The 26,313-nt window shown below is 39.1% G+C and overlaps 1 protein-coding gene across 4 annotated transcripts in view; it reads left to right on the forward strand.

Moving 5' to 3' along the window:
* The window catches only part of CALCR (calcitonin receptor), a 261,199-nt gene that overhangs the window by 106,647 nt on the left and 128,239 nt on the right, over positions 1–26,313 (forward strand). For 3 of the 4 annotated variants that reach the window (XM_074945913.1, XM_074945912.1, XM_074945915.1), the window contains exon 2: positions 23,242–23,329. In XM_074945913.1, coding sequence (XP_074802014.1) covers positions 23,242–23,329 — 88 coding nt within the window. The remainder of the gene's footprint in view (positions 1–23,241; positions 23,330–26,313) is intronic. The other variant, XM_074945914.1, reaches the window with a different exon arrangement.

Here is a 26,313-nt window from a genome sequence, read left to right on the forward strand (position 1 = left end):
TCTCCTACCTAATTTCCAGAGTGATCCACAGGGGAATATAGGTATTCACCTGCCTAACTGGCATGTGAGGCCTGACTCAGGAGGTGTGCTCAAAGGCCACTTACCAGACTGAGCCCCATTCAAAATCTGGCTCTAGCTGGTGGCAGCGGCGGTCACCTTATAACTGGGAGTTTCAGGTTCAGTTCCCTCTGCCCCACCAGAAATGGGGAGAAAGGATTTGAATAAGAGTGGACCACTACTCAGGAGAGTGCTCTAACCACTGAGACATGGGATATGCTGATGTAGGGCTCCATAAGTCTCTCTTGTTGAAGCTGTTCCACTGTGGATAGATAAAGAGACTAATTGGACCAGGCGGACTGGACCCTCGGTTTTCCACTCTGAAGTGGGAGCTCTGATCACCAGAATACAGAGTCCATTCTCACTCTCTGCCCAATGACTCTTTAGAGGGCTTGGCACACATGCCTCTCATCAGCATCTCCCATTGGCTAGCTTTGGTGGCTCCCTGCCTATCATACTGGCTTATGTGAATTGCATTCTAACTCACCTATCACCCCCATGCATTGTATAGGGAGCCTAGGTACGTAACTCAGGCTTTGTGAATCACAGTGTTGTTCCTTTGATGAGTTGTGTTTTTTGTTTTTTTTTAAAGGAGTTTGAAAGTTAGGTATTGTGATGAGTATCGTAACACCTAAGTTCCTTAGGGCTATATTCACAATTTGATTTGATCAGGGTAACCTGCTATGTGTGAGCAAAATACATCTCTGCCTGGTTACCGCCTTTTATGGTTTGATGTAAGATGATTTAAGTGCTGTTGGGAATAACTTAAATCTAAGTGTGGAGAGTTTCCATCCCTCAGCTCAAATACAAAAATAACTTTCCCGTCCTCATTTGTAAGGTAATGCAAGAATTTTGTTTGACTTCAGTCAATTCTAGCTTTAACACTTGAGTCATACTCTATATTTGACTGTAGAAAGCAATTACATAGGATCCACAAATTTAGCTTAAATTCCATATACTGATATTGTATGCTTAACAATTTTCTGATGGAACTGCTTCAGTCAGCAATTAAATGAGTTTTCATAATACTGCTTCATTCCTATACCCGAGATTGTTTTCAAACAAGTTTTTTCCTGACATGTCTCAAAATAAGGTGTGACATTTTGTTTCAGTCACAGGTGCTAAAATGAAAAAAAATTCTTAAATTGCAGCCAGAAAATCAGAAGCAGCTGCCTATCTTTCTTTGTGATATGGAGTTAGGGAATCATATCTGCTCTTATTAATATTATATTATCATAATCTGCAGTCCACAGGGTTTTTACATCGTATCTTCTCACAGTACGAATATTTTCCATCTCTGATACCAAACTCTGGAGAGCTGCCAGCTAGCAATGTATGAGATTGGCTCCTGGAATCAAATTTCAAGTAAGGGCAATGAAAGCATTCACCCAGAGATCAGCAGATTCTGTGCTGGAAACTCATCTGTATAACTTCAGGACTTTAGCAAAAAGTGGGAAATAAAACTAATTTGGCTTTGGAGCCTCTGTTAGGCTTTCCCAGAGGCACAGTATGAGCTACAAATGGAGGGCATTTGGGTAGAGAGAATGGGTAGATGGGCTTTTGAGCTTTATGGAGTCAGGTTGATTTGAGGGTTTTTTTGTTAAGGTTTTTGCATTAAATGTCTAGTTAACATTCTCAAAGTTGCCATTGCTAAATGCAGTTCAGCTGGAGAGATGTATTTGATTGCAGCTTCCATCTTCGTCTGACACATTCAGGTTATGTTTATACTGCGGGGGCGGGGGGGGGGGAACCTGTGGCAGCAAATCTCAGAGCCTGAGCCAACCACACTAGGGGGCTAGAAATAGCAGTGTAGTCATCTGGGCTTGGGTTCTGAGACCCACCCACTTTGCCAGGTTTCAGAGTCTGGTCTCCAGGCTGAGTGGGAAAGTCTAAGCTGCTGTTTCTAGCCCTGTAACCTGAGCCCAAGGCAACTGACCTGGGTTTTGAGACTTGGTGCTCCAGGTTGGGGTTTTTTTTTTCCCCCTCAGTGTAGATGTACAGTTAGAGAACCTGATCCTATTTCCCTTGAAGTTAATAGCAAACTTCCACTTAACATGAATGGTACCAGATAGCCCAGAGTCAGGACAAATATTAAATAGGCAAAACAGTTTCTATAAGCTTCCAAACTAGTGATGGTTGATAAGGTCCTATCATTCTGAGGCAGTCACCTATTGGTGATTGGTTAATGGAGCATATTTTTAATGACCAGAAACCAAGGATATTATAACATACAAAAATTAAAAGCAAAAACTAAAATGGAACTAAAGTCCTTCCCCTTATGAGTTAATCTATTTTTAAATATTTCAGTGGGTTTTTTTTTTAAAACAGTTATTGATCCCTTCTCATATATCCATTTGGAAGCAAAAAGAAAAGAACTTCCCCCAGGAAATTGGACACACTTCAAGCATATTACACACCTTTATCATGACCTGGAATAATCACAAGTCTTGAATGCTTCAGTGCAACTGAACTGAGATCAACCTAAGGAAGAATGTCAGATTAATAATCAAGTTGCCTAACAGACAGTCTTGTGAAAGGCCATTATTCCTTTAGTTAAAATGTCATATTAGACATTGGTTTATTTAATAAAAAGCTGCTTGAAATGTGGATTTCTATCCTGCCATAAGAATGCAGTTTAAATTCCTTTGTGGATTAATCTAATTTTTTTTCTTTTATTCACTAACTCCAAAACAAGTATAGCAGTGATTTAGATATAATATAACAAGGCATTTTCTGTAATTTCAAAGTAATATAGATTATTTATCTTACCGTGCTCAATCATAGTACTGTACAGGTAGAAAGACATAGTCCCTGCTCCCAAAGACCTTGTACTTTTGGTTGCAAATTATAAGACTTTTACTAATTATTTGTCATCAGCTCTTAAGTGTCTTAAGAGTTGATGACAAATGATCCTAAAATATCCTTTTCAAATATATATTGCAGCACTATAATATTATTGATGTTTAATATTTGTTTGATTATTGCAAAAAATGGAGCAAGTCAAACATATCCAACTTCACTTCAATTTAGGTATTGCACACTAAACTTTTTTATTAACCACAAGGAAGTGTGCAATATCCTAAATTGAACTAAAGTTGGATATGTCTGATTTGCTCCTTAGGGCACATCTACACTTAAAACCCTGCATCAGCGCAGCTGCGGCACTTTAATGAAGATGCTCTAAGCTGACAGGAGAGAGCTCTCCTCTCAGTTTAGTTAATCCAGATACGCAAGAAGCGGGAGCTATGTCAGAAGGAGAAGCTCTCCTGCCAATATAGCGCTGTCTACATGGGGGGTGAGTATAAGTGTGTCATATATATCGGTATAAGTATGTCGTTCAGGGATATGGATTTTTCCCCACCCCTGAATGATGTAGTTATACCGATCTAGGTGTGTAGTGTAGACCAGACCTTAGTCCCGCTCAGGTGCCCCACTTTGGGGACAGGTTTTGCTGCCTTCATTCCTCTCTAGGTCTGTAATCGAGTGACCGGAGAGATTGAAGTGTTCTCCACCTGGTTTATGAATGTTAATTCTTGACATCTGATTTGTGTCCATTTATTCTTTTACACAGCCACACTATCAGAGGCTGTGTAAAACCCAGGAGAGAATGACTCTATACCCTGGCTCCATTGTGTATTTCGTGCTGGACCTAATGATAATGCCGCATTAAGGAGTATAAACTCAGATCCTGTGCATAGGCTCCAGTTCAGCAAAGCACTTTAATAAATACTCAGCTTCAGCATATGCTTAAGTCAATCCTTCTTCAGCAAAGCACTTAGCCATGTGCTCAGCTTACATGCATATACTTAGTCATTGGACCTTTGGCCAACTGAAAGAGCAGCAGTGCTATGCTTAGAGGATCCATGCCCAGTGGGGACTGCTGCAAGGTGAAGCCTGTTGCATTTGCGATGGGAAAACTGAGGTGATCTCAGTGGGGAAACCCCATCAATAAGATAGAAAGGGGACCCTTACACTTGTAAGATTTGATCTCCTTCCCCATGCCAAGCTTTTCCTAGAGCTCACCAAGGAGATTTTTCTCCATGGTATTGAATGGGTACACAAGCTCCCTGAGCCACTTCCTGGTACATTGGCCTTCCTCCATACAAGGGAATCATGTGGCTTCTCAGGATGCAGAATCATTTGTGGCTTTTTCTTGAGCTCAAGGGTAATGAAAGATTTGTCCATGACATAACTGCGCAGTCTGTAATTCATTTCACTCACAGCTTTGATCTGTTTCATGTACACTTAACCTTTCCTGGCAAAGGTCAAGTCACTAATGCCTATGCGATATTGTCAGATCTGCACTGTTGATTTCTGAAATTTGGAGTTATTTATCCAGGCCCAGGACTTGCAACACCCTGTGCACCGAAACTCAGCTCCTCTTGTGTGGGGCTATATTCAAGAAAACGCAGATCTCCAGATCCATCCATAAGCTAGATTTGTATTAGTACAGCTCAGCTAGAATGCTGTGTGATCTAATCAAAAAATGGGTGGGATCAAAAGAACACATCATCAAATCATTGTCAGTGGGAAAAGGCAAGATGTGTGTTATTTCACTAGTTATGATTTGGGACCATTTAGTTAATATGAAAATGAATTATGCAATCAGGACAACTTTCCCAGTTTCACTGTGAATTGATGATTAATTTTATGTTGTCCCACATTTTTCATTTCCATGTGCTATGGAATTTTGTACTCTAAAATGCATTGTTAAAGTTATCAGAGGAAAAAAGGGGAGTATACTTCACTGGGACGAATGAAGTAGGGGCTTTTGCCACCTGGGAAGGTGTGAGAGGCAGTTTAGGATTGTGATATGAGGATGTCTCTGCTAAGCTGTTTCACTCCCCATCATTTTATCATAATTTTAAAAAATGTTTATTATTAACAATGAAAGCTTAACATCCCAGCAAGATGAAGGGGCTGTTTACACTTCCCTTTGAAATACTGTTTGAGGCTTTCTGCAGATTCAGGCAGACATTACTCCCTCTGTTTGCATTCTGGTTACACTTGGAAAATTTTCTTTAGAATCCGAATGACTAGAAATGTTTTTGATATAAAATGAAAACTTATATTCTGGCCAGAATTCTGTGGAAGAGGTGGATTCTGCAGATGATTCTGTAGCCATGGAATCACAGAATACACAGGCTTCCCTTGTCCTGGACTTCCACACACACAATTTATTGCACACATTCATGCCAGTCAAACCTGTATTAGTACATGCAGATGAACATTTCTGCATAAGAATATGGGTCTTTCAATTGATGCCCAAAGATTTTTACAGTTGCAGAAGGTAGCTTTGAAATGTTGTCTATCGATACAGAAAAGTACTCCTCCATCAACTGGCTTATTAAAACAAGTCTCCTGAACCAAAAATGATAGTGTTTCTGGATTGGTGTAGATGTCAGAAAATGTAATTATCCCAAGAGCCCTTTGGCTTTACTAAAGCCTAGGCATAGTGGCTTTACTAGTTTACTCAGCTCTGCTCTAGAATAGCTTTCAATGTCTTACAGATCTGATAGCATCCTGCTAAAACTAATGTGTCTGAGACATCCCCGGTACATCTAGCTTCACCAAGATGGGCTGGTGGCTGTCTAGCAGGTACTAATTAAATACCATCAATCTCACAGCCCACAAGCCTAATTATCCCTTCCTTCTGCCATGCTGGAATTGGCAATATAGTACACAAATATTGACTATTTACTTCTAAGCAGTAAACTCTAGATCAGGGGTTCTCAAACTTCATTGCACTGCAACCCCCTTCTGGCAACAAAAAATCACTACACGACCCCAGGAGCGGGGCTGAAGCCTGAGCCCTGCCACCACGGGGGGGGGGGGGGGGGGGCAGCAGAGCCAAAGGCCAAGGGCTTCAGCCCCATGCAGGGGGCCTGTAACCTGACCCCTCCACCCAGAGCTGAAGCCCTCAGGCTTCAGCTTTGGCCCTAGGCAGCATGGCTTGACCTTCAGCTTCAGCCCCAGCAAATCTAATGCCAGCCCTGACGACCCTATTAAGAAGGGGTCGCGACCCACTTTGGAGTCCCAACCCACAGTTTGAGAACCACTGCTCTAGAAGGCTTTCCTAGGTAAAAACATCAGTTTTGTGTGCTGGTATCATATACCCTGATCCTGCAAAGAGCTCTGAATGAGCCGATCCAAACTGAACCCTGCCTACATACAGAGACCATCCCTGCACCGCTCACGGTCAGATATGGGCATAGAGATAAGGACTCTATCAAGTTGAAATGTGATTTAAAAATGAGTCACACACAATTTCCAGTGCTAAACCTTTCTCTTAATTCACCTGCCAATTTGTGGCTTTATCATCATGTTGTTTTATGTGGAAACAAATATTTTTCTCTCCCCTGTTGTTTTGCAGAACACCCACCCAAAGAGAGGGAAGTTATTACACAGGAGAAACAGTGAAACTAATTATGCACAAAGTGATGTCAAATGCATAAAGGAAAGAAACTGAAAATAGAGCAATTCTTTATTCTCTAATCTTTTAGTCAAAATAATCCATGTTATTTGTAATAATTGTAAGTAACAATTTCAGACAATTGTGTGATTAAGTTGACAGGATCCATACATTTTAGACAAATCATTGTCAGTATACAGCATATTGGTTGTGAAAACATAAAACTGTACAATTGCGCTGAAATTTCTCAAAAACTGCCTGAACTAGAAAGTTAGGTTACAATTAATGAAATTATTTTGACATCAGATGTGTCTAAACCAAACTGCAGAGGAAGGTCAAAGATCCCACCAGCAAGAATGAAAGGCTAGCCACAGGGAAAGGCTATCTATAGCATATGAGCAATCACTACCAGCAACCTTGGTGGTCATCAGAAAGCTAAACAAACCGTAGAGTAGAGGGGGAAAAGGCAGGAGGTTCCCCCCAGTGCCACCTGTCCTCCTGAGTACAGTAAAGCCCATTCCCTCAGAGCCTGGGATCCTTTATTTTCAACCAGATTCTGTTAAATTCATCAGAATAATTGCCTTGAGATGTTTCATTAAGGCCCCAATCCTGCAGAAACTTACACATGTGCTTGAGATCAGGGGAGCAGACAACTTGTATGCTTAGAATCAAGAGGGATGGGGCTGTTGAGTAAAGGGTGTTGCATTTTTTCCAGCGTTTTTGAAAGCTTCCTTTGAATCCCAGTTCTCATCTCAATACGATTCCCTTCCATCCTCTATTTGCTACACAAAGTACTTTCCATTTCAAGGCGCTTTTATCTGGGGATAGAATTTATGGCAGAGGTAATGTGTTATTTTTCTATGTAAAACTTTTGATCATGTATGAATATTTTAAGTCAGGGGTCTGCAATCTTCAGCATGCGGCCCATCAGGGTAATCCAAAGGCAGTCCGCAAGACATTTTGTTTGTTGACCATTCACAGGCATGGTCCCTCGCAGCTCCCAGTGGCCGTGCTTTAAAACAAACAAAGGAATATTTCTTCACACAACACACAGTTAACCTGTGGAACTCATTGCCAGGCAATGTTGTGAAGGCCAAAAGTATAACTAGGTTTAAAAAATAAGTTCATGGAGGATAGGTCCATCAATGGCTATTAGCCAAGATGATCACGGGCTCAACCCCATGTTCCAGGTGCCCATAAACCTCCAACTGACTGAAGCTGGTACTGGATGACAGAGTCTGGATCACTGGATAATTGCCCTGTTCTGTTCATTCCCTCAGAACATCTGGCATTGGCCACCGTCGGAAGAGAGCATACCGGGCTAGGTGGACAATTGGTCTAACCCAGTAAAGCCATTCTTATGAAGATCTGCCAAGGGACCCTTTATAGGCTAGAGATATAGACAATTTAGGCCTGATTCTAGGCTTCATCTTTACTATAAAGGGGCCATAAAAATAAATTTACTTTGCCTCAACAGAATGAGCCGCAACACAGGTACAGCATATTGCCAGTGTAGACATTGCTGTATTGCTTCACAGTGAAGACCTCATCATAGAAGTGCACTGGAAGTTGGCTTTAGCAGCTACTCTACATTTAATGATACCTCTGAATACTTTGGAGGTTTCACTGACCCCTGAACCATCACAGGTTCCTGAATATGCAAAGGGTGCTAGGCAGGGAATATGCTGCTCCTCTCCAGAGTGTGTCCACTGTCCTGAGTTAGTAGGATTCTTGTAATTAAAGCTGCACCATGCTGGGTCTCTGCTCCCCCTCAGTGCTTCGGACACTCTTCCAGCTGGACCCAAGCTTGCTCTTGCTAAGCCAGCACCGATCCCTGGTGGAATTCTGCCTGAAACCTTCTCATTGAGTCTGGGGAAGGTAATTTCCAGCAAGGTCAGTTGAAGGGCTTTTTATTATTATTTCAGTCTCCTCAACAAAACAAGATCAAAACTTCCCCAAATCTGTCCCTTCCCCTCGATAAGTTCCCCAACCCAAAAGTTCCTGATTCTTACCTCAAAGCCTTAATGATAATAGGACTTCCCACAGTCTCCCTTCTGTCCATTTTGTTTCTGGAAGCTGTTCTTCCCATCAGTAGCTCTAGTGTCTGGTAGGCATTGCAGCTCACTCTCTCCATTTCTTGCTTCTTTTTTTATGAGGATCAGCCCGACAAGCTGTAGGTCTTTTCCCAGGTGCAGTGTGTGGGACTAATCAGCCAGTCAGCTGCTGCCTCTGACCCCAGAGGAAAGGTACCCTATATATGTTCATAGCCCTATATTATGTACTTCAGAACTAAACTAATATTATTACTGATATGCAAAAGAATAGGGTTAAAATGAGAGAGAGAGAGAATTGAGCTCATTAGAATTGCATAGTAATAAGAAAAGGAATAGCAACAAAGCTAAGAGAGGCAATACGTTATGCTTTAATATATTTTCAGTATCTGAAAATGTACCATTTTCAATGTCAGTGCCAATATATCCCTCCCCAGTCCCAAGTTCTGTTGTTTTTTTTTCAGGAGAGTAATTAGCTCCCCAGTGCTCCCTCAAAAGTTCACTTTATGTTTATAATCAGTAAAAGGAAAATCACTGGGGAGTAGTAAAATGCCAGCACTAAGGAACCAATACTGCAACATCTTGTGCATCCTTAGCTCCTGTTGAAGTCAATGGGAACTGATTTCAGAGGGGTAGCTGTGTTAGTATGTATCAGCAAAAACAATGAGGAGTCCTTGTGGCACCTTAGAGACTAACAAATTTATTTGGTCATGAGCTTTCGTGGGCTATAACCAACTTTTTCAGATGCATGGAATGAAAAATACAGTAGGCAGGTATAAATATACAGCACATGAAAAGATTGGAGTTGCCTTACCAAGCGGCAGATCAGTGCTAAAGAGGCCAATTCAATCAGGGTGTATGTGGCCCATTCCCAACAGTTGACAAGAAGGTGTGAGTATCAACAGAGGGAAAATTACTTTTTGTAGTGACCTAGCCACTCCCAGTCTTTATTCAGGCCTAATTTGATGGTGTCAAGTTTGCAAATTAATTCCAGTTCTGCAATTTCTTGTTGAGGTCTGCTTTTGAAGTTCTTTTGTTGAAGGGAACTGAGAACATGCAGTACTTTGCAGGAAGCACTTAGCACTTTGAGGATCAGGCATTAAGAGATTTGCAACAAGTAGAGTGTGGATGGAGAAAAATATGGCAGTCTGAAAGCTGAGAACTTTTTTCTAGTATTTCCAGTATAACCTCAAACTCTCATTCAAATATGAGAATCTTTTATATTGATGTGGAACATTTCCTTCTTAGTTACCATGCACATAAAATCTTTATATCTAAATGTTAGTCAAGCATAGGGGTTTTAATTAAAGCATCATTTTGGTGCTTTCAGAATTGAAAAATGCACTGTAATAATAAGCTTCCTCTTCAAGGATTGTAATACATGTTTAATGGAAAGTTAAGCAATGTGCTGATATTGGCCTAATTGAAACTGTTACATTCCATCTAAGCCTTTAAAATAATAGTATCAAAATTATTGGTGGCAGAGATAAGACAGGAAGTAGTTAATTAATCTGTAATAGGCTCTGGAGAGAGGCTTGTTTAATTGTCTGGCCCATATTTCCTTAATTCTGTTTAATGTCAATGTTCTTCATAGAGAGCATTACAAAGTCAGTTTTAAAACTATGTATAAAAAATGGATAGCAGCTCCAAATTACTACTTTTCCCCTTATCTTTAATTTATTTCAGTATTGGTGTGTTAACAGATGTTGTAACCTTTCATGTCAGTGTTATAGCATCTTTGCATATTTTCACATTAAACTATAAGCAGCATTGCATTTCTTATTAGTGAGATTTGTGTATAAATCAGACGTATGCTCTGGGAACAAAAATGCTGCTATTTCATCTCAATGTTCCTTCATCAGGATTAGGATGAAACAACCACAGATTCAGCTGCAACACTGGTTATTCCATTGCCAAATGAGAAAAAAGTTACTTCAAAATGTGTCGCGGTATTTAGTTTATAATCCAGTCTAATGATTGTCACACTTGGTCTGATTATATAAGAATTAGAGACAACTGGAAAATATAATATCTGTCTTTTCCCCACAGTATTTATTTGCTTTAATAACAACCTATAAAATGATATGTATACAAACAAAGGATCAATAGGAGTTTCCCTGAGTAAAAAGAGAGTGGAAACAGAGCACGGATTTCAGGATTTAGCTGCAAATAAATATTGTATCATTTTTTTTTCTTTCAATATGTAATCCTGTGAATACTGGAGGCATCTAAAACACACCATTAAAACATTGCTTAGTACTATTCAACAAGACACTATGTGTGGGAATCAAAGAATGCGTGTACATTGATCAAAGAGCACACAGTGTAATGAGTGATGTTACATTCAATTCTGATTAAACAAAGATTCTGTTAATGTGGTACAGAAAGATTTTGGAAGCTGGAAGGAGAAACACACTTAGTTCAAACATCCTCCCTTGGCTTTCATTGCCTGCCTTAACCTCTTTTGCTGTTGGTCCTTTAGTGCATCAATGAAATGTTAGAATGTCCGCAATACATTCAGTAGTATGGAATGTACTGTACATTCAACCTGGGACATACGTCAAGAGCAGTAAAAAGTTAGTTGCAAAAGCAGGCATGAAAGTCGCATTCTGCATGAGCTCTTGGAATCAATGATGGTTTAATATAAAAATAACTTTACTGGAATATCAATTACGGTTTATTTAGTGATTTTTATTTAACTCATGTCTCTTTTTAAAATATGTGGCAATTTGTGTTATGTGAATAGCATAACTCAAATCGACATAGCTTAGATCTACTTACCACCACCGACTCCCCCTACTCTTCTCGTTCTGGTGGACTGTAGAAGTTGACAGGAGAGCGATCTGCAATCGAGACCCGCTAAATCGACCACTGATGCATTGACCGCCACTCGTCGATCCCCCAGTAAGCGTAGGCAAGCCCTCAGACAGATAAATCTATATTTTGAAAGGAAATATATTTCCTTTAATTTATATATAATTCCTATAATTCACTTTAATTTTTGCACATAGTGATTCAAATCCTAACCTATCATAACTCTGTGTAACTCCACTGAAGTCAATGATCTATACCAGCTGAGGATCTGGCCCAATATTTTGGGTATACGCAACTTACATTTTCACACATATCAGTTAATTGCACACCTAATTACTTTTTTTGCAAGCACCGTTGCCAGATATGTACCTGCAAATATAGAAGGCACTTTTAAGAAGGCCTTTTGGAATTTTAGCCCATTCTTGCTAATTTATATTAATGTGATGGTGGCTTTTAAACCATAGCTTTCACAGTAATGCTAGGCAGCAAGGAATTAGATTGCCTTGTGGAATAATTAGTAATCTTTTTTGCATTCATTCAGTGTGTTTGTTTTTCACTTATCATGTGATAAGTGGTCAACATTGCTCTACCTAAAACCCTTTTCTTTCCATTAAGCATTCTTAAAGCAACAGAAATGCTCTGTCATGTTCCTTCCTCTGGTCCTGCTACAATACTGCTATCTTCTGTCCTACCTTCTTCTTCTACCTTTCTTTTATTCTACCACTCCAAAATATTTGGCATTATACACTGATGACATTTTTACTGGCATTCATATTTTTTCTCTTTTTTATCATTAGTATTTTTGCCTGATTATCCTTTAATAAAAGAGAGGCTATGTCTGCCCTACCCAATTAACTCAGGTCATTGGCACCTAGATATAAGGTTAGCACCTGGTTAGCTTAGCCCAGCTGTGAGCACAAAGCTCTACCTGAGTTACTGTGTCCTCATTGTTTCTACACTCGTATGTGTCTTGATCATATCCCACAATTCTTTGTGCAGAGGCACTCTAGGATTCTTTCCCAGTCAATTGTAGGAGAACTTGTTTGTTGTTCAGGAAGAATTACAGGAAGAGCATTGGAGACTGCCAGAACTTGAAATATTTTGCCTGCATCCTCACTGCAAAGGGAGTGGATTCCAGCCCAAGTTAAATTGGAGCAAACCTTCTCACCCTCACCCCCAGCTATGTAAACTAGTTTAGGAATAAAACTCCTCCAAATCCAGCTCAGAGGTTTTTCTTTGTGGACAATAGGGGATGAGGGTAAGGCTAAAGCCTAGGTAAGAGCCTGGGTATGAAGACATATGCTAAATCTTTATATGATACTTTGGATATTTACTGCTTACTGTTGTACCATAATATAGTTCATTTTGAATTAGCAATATAAAAATTAATGTAAAGAAAACCTTCCATTGGTGGTATTAGGTGTTTATAGCTTTTGACCTAATTCTGCTGTGAACCATTAGGGTTGTGAGCTTACTGCTCATTTAGATAATATATTATAAAAGCTCCCTTGGAATACTGACCCAAATTTAGGACTATTGTAAGTGGATGAAACACAACAGAGTTGTCACCACATATGATTTGGCTCACTATCTCTGGTTTATTATGGATCATATGCAATTACACATTGTATAGTTGTGCATAACACACAATCCGTAGTGAAAATATAGGACTACACACTGCAAGTGCACACTATATTCTAACATAAGTTGTTTTCATTTGAATTTTTTTTCCCCAAAATTTGTATGAACTTATTCCATAGTAAAATGACAAATTTTAAATTTAAATATTGAGTGTTTTTGGTGGAGTATCCAAAAAAAAAAAAAAAAGCACCAGAAACTAGTCAAGCAAACCTGTTAATTTTAGCAGTAATAATCTTTAAACATTTCTATTTAAGGATTTCCTTAAAGTTTTTGATCCTTTTCTAACATAAACTTGCTTCTTATGTGAGATAATTGATATGTGATATTTAATCCAGAGACTCATTATTAGAATATTATGTCTCTTTCTCCATTGCCTTGCACCTTATTTAGTCATTTATACCTGAGAAATTCAGAATTATAGCATCTTATACCCACTTAGCACTCACTTTGGACAAGTGTAAGTGACTACATAAGGTGTAGACCACTGGAGAATCAGTCCCTAGGAGGGTAAAATCATCACTATAATAAACCTGTCTTTTCAGAGACTTTTAACTCTGTGAAGCAATCACCTTTTGGACTGAAATTTTACAAGCTTTAAATCTTCCTCAGGGTGATTTTTTTTGGGGGGGGGGGCAAAGACTTCAGAGGAAATTTCCTAACACAGATCTTAAAAATACTGTCAATTTTACAGCCAGTTTGCCCCCAGTTGGCAAAACCATTTTGATATGTCAATTCCTTTCTGTACATGATTCCTTTGTCTTTCTTTTAACCACTATACAAGCAGTTGTCTAACAGCTGAGATTAGAGATGGTTTCCTAACTAATTCAAAAGTGACAATTTTATTTGCTAGCAATATATTCTATATTGATCTTTACTGTTGAATTATCCATGGTTGCTCTGAGCCTAGTTCATCTTCCTCCCTGCATGAAAACTACCTGTGAGCTATTGCATTGTAAAACAACCACCTTTTCTGATAACCTGTTGGTCATATTGGCATCTATATATAGGATTTTCAGGTAATTAATTCTTATTTAGAGTACATATTTCCAGTGTCAAAAGATTAAGCTGCCCAAAATAAGTTTGATTTTGGTCTTCAAAAAAATCTCTTATGTACTAGTCGTGCTCAGTATGAAAATGTGCACCCTTCACAATTTGCCCTATTTATGATCACTCCTTTAATCACAGACATTCAGTAAGGTATTGTGCAAGAGAAAGAATACCTTCAAAATACATGAGAGACAAGTATTGAATTCCTTGAGCATGTCTTTGCACATTTACCACTAGTTGTTTTGGTGAGTGTGCCCTATGGTTCATGGCAAAACAGTCTTCTCTCCTTAGCTAGTCGTCTTTAAGAAAAATAGGGCAACAAAACATGTCATCTACCATATAAGTTCTATGAATTTACAAAGGAACCTTAGTTGGTTATTTGATATATGTCCATCTGCTTGGACTGTAGCTGCCTTTCTGTCAAGTATAGTCGTCTTCTTTCTGTAACAGAAAGCTAAAGTAGCATCTCACCCATCTCAGCTTCCTAAAATAAGTTCACTGACTGAGCCTTGTTCGGTCCAACAGACTGTACAATATGTGCTAATTTTCCAAATTAGTAGTAGTTTCAAAGAGAGTAAGTGCTTTCCATGAATGCAATTTACTTAAAGAGGCCTGGGAAGGATTCTATTACACTTGCAGATGTTGGCTTTCTTGCAACTTTGGCAGATATTAATCCTACTAAAGATACGTATCCCAACAGATATTTTTCAGAGTTCTTTTGCCTTGACTGGTGCTTTTACAAGAGAAGGTTAAGGACCTTATTTCCTGGCCAAACTCTGAAACACTTACACAAGTAAACTCCTCTGAAAGTGAATGGGTGTTACCTGAGTAAAAACTGAGTAAAACTAATCAAGTACCAGTGGATTTGGCCCTCTGCTTGGGCAGTAAATCTTTATTTAAAGAATCTCAGGTATGTATGTTTGAATCCCATGAGGTAAAGTCTTGTTCCAGGTCCTCTGCATAGTCAACCCAGGTAGAGGATGAAGGCACTCCGGACACTGAGCGTTGTTCTGAGCTACATGGTCAAACACCCCCTTGAAGTATGAGAATAGTCTCTCGGATGGGATTGTGCAGTAGGATGAGGGCCCATCGAGGATCTCTCTGATAGCCGTAGGGCGGTTTGACCGGTAGATATTCTGGATCCTGGATGCTGCTTCTGGGTCATAGTAACGACTGATGTTCCTTCTCCTGTTGTGGTTGTGTCTGGACGCAGGAGCTCAGTGCACAGTTGGTGTGTTCCCCTGAGTTCCCTTCCTCCAAGATAAGATTTCTGCAGACAGCTCTTTAGTGAGTCTGTCTACAAGGAGGTCAAAGCCCTCAAAGGAGGCTGTCCTTGCCATTTCCTCCATCCAAGAGGCTTGCCATGGTGTGGCAGCCCTCACTGTGGGCTGCTGCTCTTCCGGCTGCTCAATCTCTGCAGGATCAGGCTGGAAAACTAAAAGGACTAAAACAAAACCAGCAATACTGTAAATGTATTGCAGGACAAAGCAGCATTATAGGCAGAATATATGAAGGATCAAAACACTTTTATTCAGCATTTCTCTCCAAAATCCTTTTCTTCTCATTTCTTCATGTCTCAACAAACTCTCTTGTTCCAAAACCAGTGAGGAGTCTTTCCTGAAACCTCTCCCATTCTTCTCAGTCCTTTTTTGACTGAATAGAACACTCCTTTCATGTGGCGAGATTACTTGGTGAACGTGCCATGCTATGTGGCTAACGCAGCACTTTCCCATAATGAACATTCTGTTTGGTCCAGTATTGCAGCTGTAGAAACTAACATAAGGATCAAAGACAATGTGATTATTACTTTAAATCCAGTTCTGGAACTCTAGAAAGTTGCAGGACCAACAGAAGAGTGTTGTTAGTAGTGCAGTTGTAGGCAGCAGAACTAGTAATCATAGCTCAGAACACATCATGAGCCATGCTTCATGAACAAATTAATAAGACTTAAAAACGCATTGGCGTTTCACGAGTAATTATTACTATATAGAGTAATTATAGAGTATAAAAAGTTTATTTTATAATAGAAAATATTGTGCTTTAAGAGTGTGTCTATGATTAATAACTAATAATGAACTTTACCAAATACATATTCATGGACTGTTCTAGATGACATCAGAATCTGAGTTTTCATTTTAAAAAGAGTGTAAGTTTGTAGCCCTCTGGTTGCAGAGAGAGCTTGAAAAGAGGACCCAAGTGCAATCATAATATCAGACATGCAATCATGTCTGAGTCTGCAGACTGCCTGGTACAATCTGTCAGACAGTTATGAACTGACCCATCCATCTCAAAGGGGTGTTAACTCCAAGACTCACTTCTTTAAGGGGATGTGCCACACCACCCAAGCAGAGGGCTTTGTCTGCAGCAGGAAGGGAAGAGTGCAGCAAGCCCTGACCACACACCCTGGTGCTGGAAACTTGGTGTCCAACATCCAACAACATTGCAATGTACAATAGCTGGCATTTATAAGAAAGAAACAAAGAGTCATTTGGGTTTTCATAAGAGTCACTAGATATTCCAAGGAGATCAGAATTTAGAAAACTCCATTATAATAAGGCTCACCAAGTGAGTGAGAGACTGTTTATTAGAACAAGCATCTGCTGAGGAAAAGTGGGTGCATATATGGGAAAAATGCAATAAAAAGCCACCTAAAATAGTTGTGTAACAAAAGCCTGAAGTGCCCAGGAGTTACCATCCCTTCCTGTGTCTCAGAGTTATGAGTTCTTATAATGACCAACTGCTATTTGGCAAATTAAGGGAGATCTGTTCAAAGAGTGAGTCTGTCTGCACTCACTGTTTAGAAATGGTAGACTAGCTAGAGGTTACCAGGCATTATTATCTATAAAGGCGGCTTGTCACACTTACAAACAGATGCATGCAATGTTGTAACTTGTATCTAGCTGCGACACTGAGTTCATTTCCCAGAGCTGAAGAAGAGCTGCCTGAAAGCTTGACTCTCTCACCAATAGAAGTTGGTACAATAGAAGATATTACCTCACCTGGCTTGTCTCAGTCACAGATGAAGGCATAAGAGGAGCATGACTTCAAATTCATGGAGTTTTCACAGGCTTTTTGAACCTCTGGAATATGCAGAGAGTTCACCTGCAAGACCAGATCTTAGGTGTCCACTGGAGGCCAGAGAGCCCCTGCTGCCTCCCTCCAGTTCCCTGGGAGCCCAGCTCCAATGCAGCTGCACTGCCAGGAATTCCTCTGCTGGCCCCTGCTGCTGGACACCCAATCTCTACATTTAAGCACATTCTTCATAGGCTTGGTACAGAGATGATGCACACACAGCACTAGTCCCACACCCTTGCTGTTTTTCACCACTGAAGTTATCTGTTCTCACACATTGATCCCTGACCACACAGACAGGAAACAGCGACATGGAGATGGCTGATTCCCCACTTCCCTTCCCCACAGGAGGTGGAGTTCAACATAAGTTTCCCCCTCTCCATATATGTCTATAGGGGATGATCCCATCCATTGTTTATGCCCTCTCCATTAACTAATTCCTACTGGAGAGATGTACCCTTGCATATACTTTTGTATTTATTGTGATCATCATCCTTAATCTTATATTGATTCTAATGCAAGTGCCTAGCAAAGTTTATTATTGGGCTTTATTATGGTTAACAAAACCAAAACCCAGTCTTACATCAAAATCCTTCTTACTTGGCTTATAGAAGTCAATGCTCTTGGAAAAGATGTCTGAAAAAGAGATGAAAATAGGTACTGGAGTTTTATGAGGTGTGGTTGCTGCTGGGCAGAACAAGAAAGATTGTAGAAGATTTAGTCTGGGAAATAATTCTTACCCATTTACAATCTAATATGTTTTAGCACAACCACCAGAGGAAATAGGAAGCAGAAAGGGGGAAGTGGATATATAAAGGTAGTTACAATCAGCCTTTTTAATTAGGAGGAGAGATGAGAATGAAATCTTTTAAAAATACTTCTTTCAACATGTAAGAAAGTGTGTCCACAGTCTCACTAGGAAATCATTTTAAAAGACAGGATTTATCAACAGTTACCACACAGTGAGATAATTTTTTCCAGTGCTAAATGTAGGTGGAAATGGTGGTATCATAGATATAACTTTGTGGCACCTATTGGTCAAAAACTAGCTTTTTAACTATAATCACTATTAATTGTTCACATGGTCTCTACTAACTATATCATTCTGTTGAGTTTTCTGTTGGTACTATGTTGTCATGATGCTAGCTGTTTAACAATAAAAGCATATTTAAAAAATAACTGTGCTACATATATGGAAAAATATTTGTCTCCTGTGTACCATGTTCCCACCAATGCAGTAGGAGGTACATGAAGAACAGAAAAGAAAGAATGGAGAATTACAAGCAAGACTGGCAGTTTGCTGGATAGCACAGAGTAATCACATAAGTATGTGTATATACACGTATAACTACACATCCTTTATCTTTTCTAATCTTGCATAAGCAAGCAGATTTCACCTACAAACCTGCCTTTTCTGATGATACAATTTTGAACAAACACATGCCTTGGAAAAGCTGTAGGGAAAAATTGTAAGCATTTAACCTCTGATCTAACTACACCATTGTTTCCTTTGGTTCAGTTGTTTGGCATTCCTGATCAAGCACAAATATGTGGACAATATACTGTTATTGAAGATTATTTTTGTGGTCATCACCCAACATGTCACCTCTTGAGCACTGCGGATGCAAACCAGCTTGTCCCTTCTGTGAGGTAGAAAGGGAAGGCTTTCAAGATGTTGAACATCAAGTCATTTTATCTCAAAAACTTCTATAATTTATAGTGTAGAGAAACAAGAAATAGGAGGCCAAACCCTAATAATTGTCTCTCTTAATGCCAATTCAGAGATATGACTCCCACTATTTTAGTCACATGGAGTTTGTTCCATGCCTTGGGGACATCATGGTTAAAGACAAGCAAAATAATCACAACTGTTAACTGTGACTGTTTTACTATTAAAGAAAGGAAAAATAAAACAAAACACAAAAAAATAAACAATGATTATTTCAGCTGCATTCTTTTCTGTATGTCTCTGTGTAGAGAACTTTCAACAGAGATTACACCTTTGAGAGTACGTCTACTCTGGGAGGGAACCAAAGTACTTTACTCCAAATTAATAGTGAGTCTAGACTTAGTATATCAAAAATAGCAAAAAACTTTTATAGATGGGCAAAATAATTTTGTCTAAAAGCAGGTGAGTCCTGTATGGTTTATTCTGGATAATCTAAAAGTTTATAATGTAATGTAAATAAGTCCTATGAAACTGCATGAATTGCTCAGAAGGAGCCATTGAAGGAGTTGTCTTAAAACAGGCAAATTAATGAATATCAAAACTCTTAAATCTGAATTAAATCCCACTATTTCTCTCTGTTTACCAAAGATTAGCCTATGTTTCCTCTCCAGGAATACATAATCTGAACAATCTGGTATTTAACAGGAGAAGCTGTTATGGTGTTAAGTTACAATAGCATTTCAGCATTACAAGAAACATTTAAATCTAATTCCTTGCCAGTGCCTTACAACTTTATCTCACCGACAATGCTGTAGTCTTGGTGATGTCATCATATTGCAGAATGATGGCTGCTTTTTGTACTGCCTTGTATCTTCTCTTGTTCTTCCTACCTATTGTTTTACAGCTGCTGTTTGCTTGCAGGGGAGAATTGAGCAGGATGAACTGTGAAGTGTGTGTGACAGATATGGCAATTTCCTGCAAAATTCTGGACAAACATTATCGCATTAAGTTAAATGTTATTGAATTGTTTAAGTATCTAGTGAGCATATTATATTAAAAATGCAAATGTTTATGTATTATTGTGGGATTATATATGAAGTATCTAGGGGGAGACATGACTAATCTAAATCCTGGGAAGTGTTATGAGCTCTTTTAAATGATGTGCCAGACAAGAATGAACTTTTAATTGGATGCATTTCCTTGGAAATACTCAGGAGGAAGGGAATGCAAATTCCCACATACAGATCCTATCTTTTGAAGTTACCCCTGAGGTGAAACATATTATCTACTGATTTCCTATTCCCAGGGTCCCAAAATCAAAGGCACAAACTGTATAAAAGGAGTGACTTACAGATTGATGGTGGTTCTTGAGCAAAAGGTGTTATGAGCTTGTAATCACAGGGAAAAGCCCATGTGTGGGGTTTGAAGAAGTGACTGCTACCAGAGCCCTTGTTGGGATCATCTTGTGTAAGCTTATTGGCCTGCGGTTCTTTTATTGTTTTAATATGCTTTCACCTTAAGAATAAATGTGCTTGCCTAGGAGAAGCTGTGTGGTACCTTATAATTGTGGACAGTTACGCTGTCTGAGGAGAAAACAAAGCAGGCCTGCTTAGGCAGTCTAACTTCTAGGGTAATTCATAGTGTAGGCAGGGAACTGTGCAGCCTGGAAAAACCCCAGTCGGATGGGAGAGAGACGTATTTTTCCTCCCAAGACAGGTGATGGCTGAGGAGCTGAGAGTTTAAAAGTTGGTGCCCTTGCCGGACAACAAGAGGGAAACACAGATGTAGTTGCCCTGAACTGTGACAAATTGCTGTAAAGTTGAAGAGAGGAGTAGAGCACTTGTGCTTAATTCAGAGAGTTTTATACTGTTCGCTTGCCTTGAATTTCATTGAGAAGGAAAATGCACCTCTTTCAGGCTTGGTTAGATTCAAATTAGCTGTAGTCATCCTTTTATTAGCTCAGTACCTTTGTGGGTTGGTCTTGGTAATGTCTTCAGTTCATGAATGTAGAATCTGTTAATGCATATGCAATAGAGCTGTAATTTTTTGCTCAGCTTGATTGCTACACTGCCTTTGTCTTTCTGGTGGGAACAGCTTAGAACATCTTTAGAGCTGGAATTTTAACTTTTACTTAGTCCATTTTCTGAGATCCCTTTTAGCTTCATCGGGGTTTAATAGGAGTTGAAATTCTTCTTCACATAAGCCCAAGCATCCTTATGTCAGCAATAAAAGCTTTCAGTTCTCAAAATAGTATTTTAAAACTTATTAATTCTTAAAGAGTATTTAAATTTAAATAGCCATTTGAGAAGGCATTGTCTCATCTTCACCATCTCTGGAGAGATGGCTCTTGCTTTCCAGAGTTTGGTAAGGAATTTGTTTAAGCAGTGGTATGGAGTTTTTTGATAAAACCCCTTGTAGTCTGGTTTTTTTTTTGTTTGTTTTTGTTTTTTAACCAAAATGATCCTTGGATTTACAACCTGTCATCCACAGTATATTTACAACTTGGTACTAAAGACGCCTTATAAAATGTCCTGTACAAAGGACAATAACCAAAGCTTATACACATTTTCAAAACATAACATAAAAGGCAATAGTATAGCATTAAAACAAGGTAGCAGTTTATAAAAGCTGCATTTTAGAACCTGTATAAACACACAGGTGTTCTATGGCTGAGAGCGTTATTGTATTTGACTTTTTAGGAGCCTCTTACAAGTTGACATAAAGCAGAAGCCTCCTGGAATTTCTTTAAATTAGCTTGACAGTTCATAATAGAGCATATGTTGTTATACTCTACAAGCATGGTGGGTATAAAAATAATTATAGGTATCTCTTGAAATTCAGTAAAGGGGCAGGCAGGTTGTAATTATCTAACTCTATCAAAATACGATAATTTTATCGATGACCATTTTTCCATCAATATTGAGATTTCCCCTCTACACTGCCCAGGTTCAAACAGGGACTACATCTTATCAGATACAAATCTGCTGTCTTTGGGCCAAGTTTTCCATTGCTTTTTACCTTGTGTCATCATTCACACCTGAGCAAAGTAGGGATAAAATATTCGCATTCTGATTTGGTAGCAATTTATACCCACTTTCCATTTACTTTGCATAGATGTAAATCACAACACAAGAGGCAAGGCAAGGAAGAATCAGGCCTTATGTGTTTTAAAAACTTTTTAAATCATATGGGTCACTTATATTAATGTCTCTGATTGCTACACAAGGGCAATATAAGTGGCAGTTGCTCACTGCAGCCTGCTAGAAAGCCTGTGCTCCTTCTTCCTTAGATTAGAAAGTATCCCATTTGTATTCCTTCACCCCAAAGGATAATATATTTCATGCCAGACTGCTTGGAAATGAGTAATTTAGTTACAATGTTGATGCTGATGCACTGTTGCATGTGAGTGGTTTTATGTGCTCACTAGCTGTAAAATTGATAAAGGGCCAAATTCTGTCTTTTGCCCTCAGAACTCCCACTGCTGTCTATGGAAGTTCCAGATATGTGGAGTCTTGCAGGATCATGTCCCAAGACTTCAGCAGAACACATCTCAGTCTCTGATTCTAAGATATCAGAAAAATACAGGTGTGAATGCCTGGTCACTTTCCAACAATGTCTGAAGGTTATCTATGGTACTGCAGAAAGACTTGCATAAATAAAGTTGCCAGCAGCATTTGAAAGAAACTTGTCATTGATATTATTATTACTTTATTATTAAGCATTGTTATTCTTTATTGAACAATGGTATTGTGTAGGCACCCAAAGGACCCAACTGGCTTTGAGGAATTAAGGGGGAAGATTGAGCTGGCCACATGCTGCTTCTGATAATGTTCCTCTCTGGGACACTAAGGCCTTTTTAAAAACTATCTCCAGGAAAGTGTTGTGTTGAGGACTGATATTCTGTTTCATGAGGGATTATGAGATTTCAAAATTTGATTTTTGTTTTGAATTTGAATGAAACCTGAACATTTCAAAATTCTTCTCAAAGAAAAGTTTGGGGAGGGGAAGTGTTTCCGATCAAAACATTTCATTTTGACAAAATCAAAACCATTTTCATTTCGACTTTTTTTGTCTTCTATTGTAATATAAACAATTTAAAAGTTCTAAAATAAAAATACTTTCAAAACAAAAAATTGAAATGTTTCATTCCAAAAATGTCAAAATGGGATGTTCTGACGTTGGCTCAGCTTTTTCCTCCAAATTGCAATGTGCTTTTAATCACATCATTTTTATAAAAACTAAGGTTTTAAAAGTGCAAAGGATAAAAATGAAATTCTCTCCACATGGAAAAGAAACATTCAGAGAGACAGACGTGAAAACACACAATCCTCCTCAGTGTATTCAGTGCAATCATAAACATACACAAAAACACATGCAAAACTTTTAACGGGATACCAAATGGGCAGGAAAATTGTCACAACTGGCCATGGATAAATAAGGTCTAATCTGTTTTTTTGTTGTTGTTGTTCAATTCCCAGAAGGGTCAGCAGAAACATGTCACCGAAGAAAGAATCCACAATGGAAAAAACAACTCACAGTTGCTTCTTACTGATTATGCTTCTAATCGTAAGTAAAAGAAAAATGAATTGCTTCTGACACCATAATAGAGGCTCAACTTAAATGTATACCCCAAATTAAAAAACACAGTAAAAGAACAAAAAAAGAGCCACCGTGGCTTACCAACTAAGTAAAAGAAGCAGTGCGAGATAAAAAGGCATCTTTTAAAAAGTGGAAGTCAAATCCTAAAAGGGTAAATAGAAAGGAGCATAAACACTGCCAAATTAAATGTAATAAGAAAAGCCAAAAAGGAGTTTGAAGAACACATAGCCAAAAACTCAAAAGGTAATAACGAAATGTTTTTTAAGTACATCAGAAGCAGGAAGCCTGCTAAACAACCAGTGGGGCCCCTGGACGATCGAGATACAAAAGGAGCACTTAAAGACAATAAAGTCATCGCAGAGAAACGGAATGAATTCTTTGCTTCGGTCTTCACAGCCGAGGCTGTTAGGGAGATTCCCAAACCTGAGCAGTCTTTTGTAGGTGACAAATCTGAGGAATTGTCACAGATTGAAGTGTCACTAGAGGAGGTTTTGGAATTAATTAAGAAACTTAACAGTAACGAGTCACCAGGACCAGGTGGCATTCACCCAAGAGTTCTGAAACAACTCAACTGTGAAATTGCGAAACTATTAAGTATGGTTTGTAACCTGTCCTTTAAATCAGCCACTGTACCCAATGACTGGAAGATAGCTAATGTAATGCCAATATTTAAAAAGGGCTCTAGAGGTGATCCCAGCAATTACAGACCGGTAAGTCTAACGTCCGTACCAGGCAAACTAGTTGAAACAATAGTAAAGAATAAAATTGTCAGACACATAGAAGAACATAAATTGTTGGGCAAAAGTCAACATGGTTTCTGTAAAGGAAGATCATCTTACTAATCTATTAGAGTTCTTTAAGGGGTCAACAAACATGTGGACAAGGGGGATCCAGTGGACATAGTGTACTTAGATTTCCAGAAAGCCTTTGACAAGGTCCTTCACCAAAGGCTCTTACGTAAATTAAGTTGTCATGGGATAAGAGGGAAGATTCTTTAATGGATTGAGAACTGGTTAAAAGACAGGGAACAAAGGCTAGGAATAAATGGTAAATTTTCAGAATGGAGAGGCGTAACTAGTGGTGTTCCCCAAGGGTCAGTCCTAGGACCAATCCTGTTCAACTTATTCATAAATGATCTGGAGAAAGGGGTAAATAGTGAGGTGGCAAAGTTTGCAGATGATACTAAACTGCTCAAGATAGTTAAGACCAAAGCAGGCTGTGAAAAGCTTCAGAAAGATCTCTCAAAACTAAGTGACTGGGCAACAAAATGGCAAATGAAATTTAAAGTGGATAAATATAATAAAGTAATGCACATTGGAAAAAATAACCCCAAGTATACATACAATATGATGGGGGCTAATTTAGCTACAACTAATCAGGAGAAAGATCTTGGAGTCATCGTGGATAGTTCTCTGAAGACCTCCACGCAGTGCTCAGCGGCAGTCAAAAAAGCAAACAGCATGTTAGGAATCATTAAAAAAGGGACAGAGAATAAGACGGAGAATATCTTATTGCCCTTATATAAATCCCTGGTACGCCCACATCTTGAATACTGCATACAGATGTGGTCCCCTCATCTCAAAAAAGATATACTTTAGCATTAGAAAAGGTTTGGAAAAGGGCAACTAAAATGATTAGGGGTTTGGAGTGGGTCCCATATGAGGAGAGATTAAAGAGACTAGCACTTTTCATCTTGGAAAAGAGGAGACTAAGGGGGGATATGATAAGGGTATATAAAATCATAAGTGATGTGGAGAAAGTGAATAAGGAAAAGTTATTGTTCCCATAATATAAGAACTAGGGACCACCAAATTAAATTAATGGGCAGCAAGTTTAAAACAAATAAAAGGAAGTTCTTCTTCACTCAGCATTCAGTCAACCTGTGGAACTCCTTGCCTGAGGAGGTTGTGAAGGCTAGGACTATAACAGGGTTTAAAAGAGAACTGGATAAATTAATAGATGTTAAGTCCATTAATGGCTATTAGCCAGGATGGGTAAGGAATGGTGTCCCTACCCTCTGTTCATCAGAGGGTGGAGATGGATGGCAGGAGAGGGATCATTTGATCATTACCTGTTAGGTTCACTCCCTCTTGGGGACCTGGCATTGGCCGCTGTCAGCAGACAGGATACTGGGCTGGATGGACCTTTGGTCTGACCCAGTATGACCATTCTTATGTTCTTATGACACCTGACAAATGATAACCAGTAGAAATGTTCTGAAATCTAATACAAGTCTACACTATTACTGTTGTACACAGAGGACAAAGAATGGGTGTTCAACTGATTAAAAAACAAGAATAATAAACCTACTGGCAGAAGAAATCTCTCAGAAATATGGTATGCCCTAAGATCAGTGTTTCTTGATGATACAGAGAGGAAAGAGTGAGGACTGAGTGACTATGAGTGAGTGTCTATGCATTCTAAATATGCAGTAAGAATAGTGTTGATGTCTATGCTATAAACTGCCTCTGACACTGATTAAACTTCTTCTCTGGACTTCACTTAAGACTCAAATTATAAATAATTGTCCTGAACTGGAATTAATCTTAGCCAGTCAGAGTACGAGGATGCTGAACAGTGATTCAATGAATGTAAGGTCAGTCTGCATTCTGAATGGTTACTGCTATTGGAACTAACCATCCATCTACCTACATGGCTGCCTCCACTACACACCCACTGCCCATCCTCTCACCCTAACCAACTCCTCATAGCTAGGCATGGACCCCCTGGTCCCCATGACCCCGAAGAAGGTTTATATGCCCACCCTCTCCAATAAGCAATTTTTTAAAATTAATTTTTAGCTGCCCCTCCCCATCTCCTCTTTCAATATCCCCCTCTCTAGTCCTTTTTATCCTTTTTTCCTAATTTCATGACTCTTCTTCCTTCCCCTTTCTCTCACCTCTATGCCACTCCCTCCTCCTCTGCTCTAACAGATGACTGAGGAGCACTTA

This window comes from Natator depressus, chromosome 2 (assembly GCF_965152275.1).
Source record: "Natator depressus isolate rNatDep1 chromosome 2, rNatDep2.hap1, whole genome shotgun sequence".
Lineage (NCBI taxonomy): Eukaryota > Metazoa > Chordata > Testudines > Cheloniidae > Natator > Natator depressus.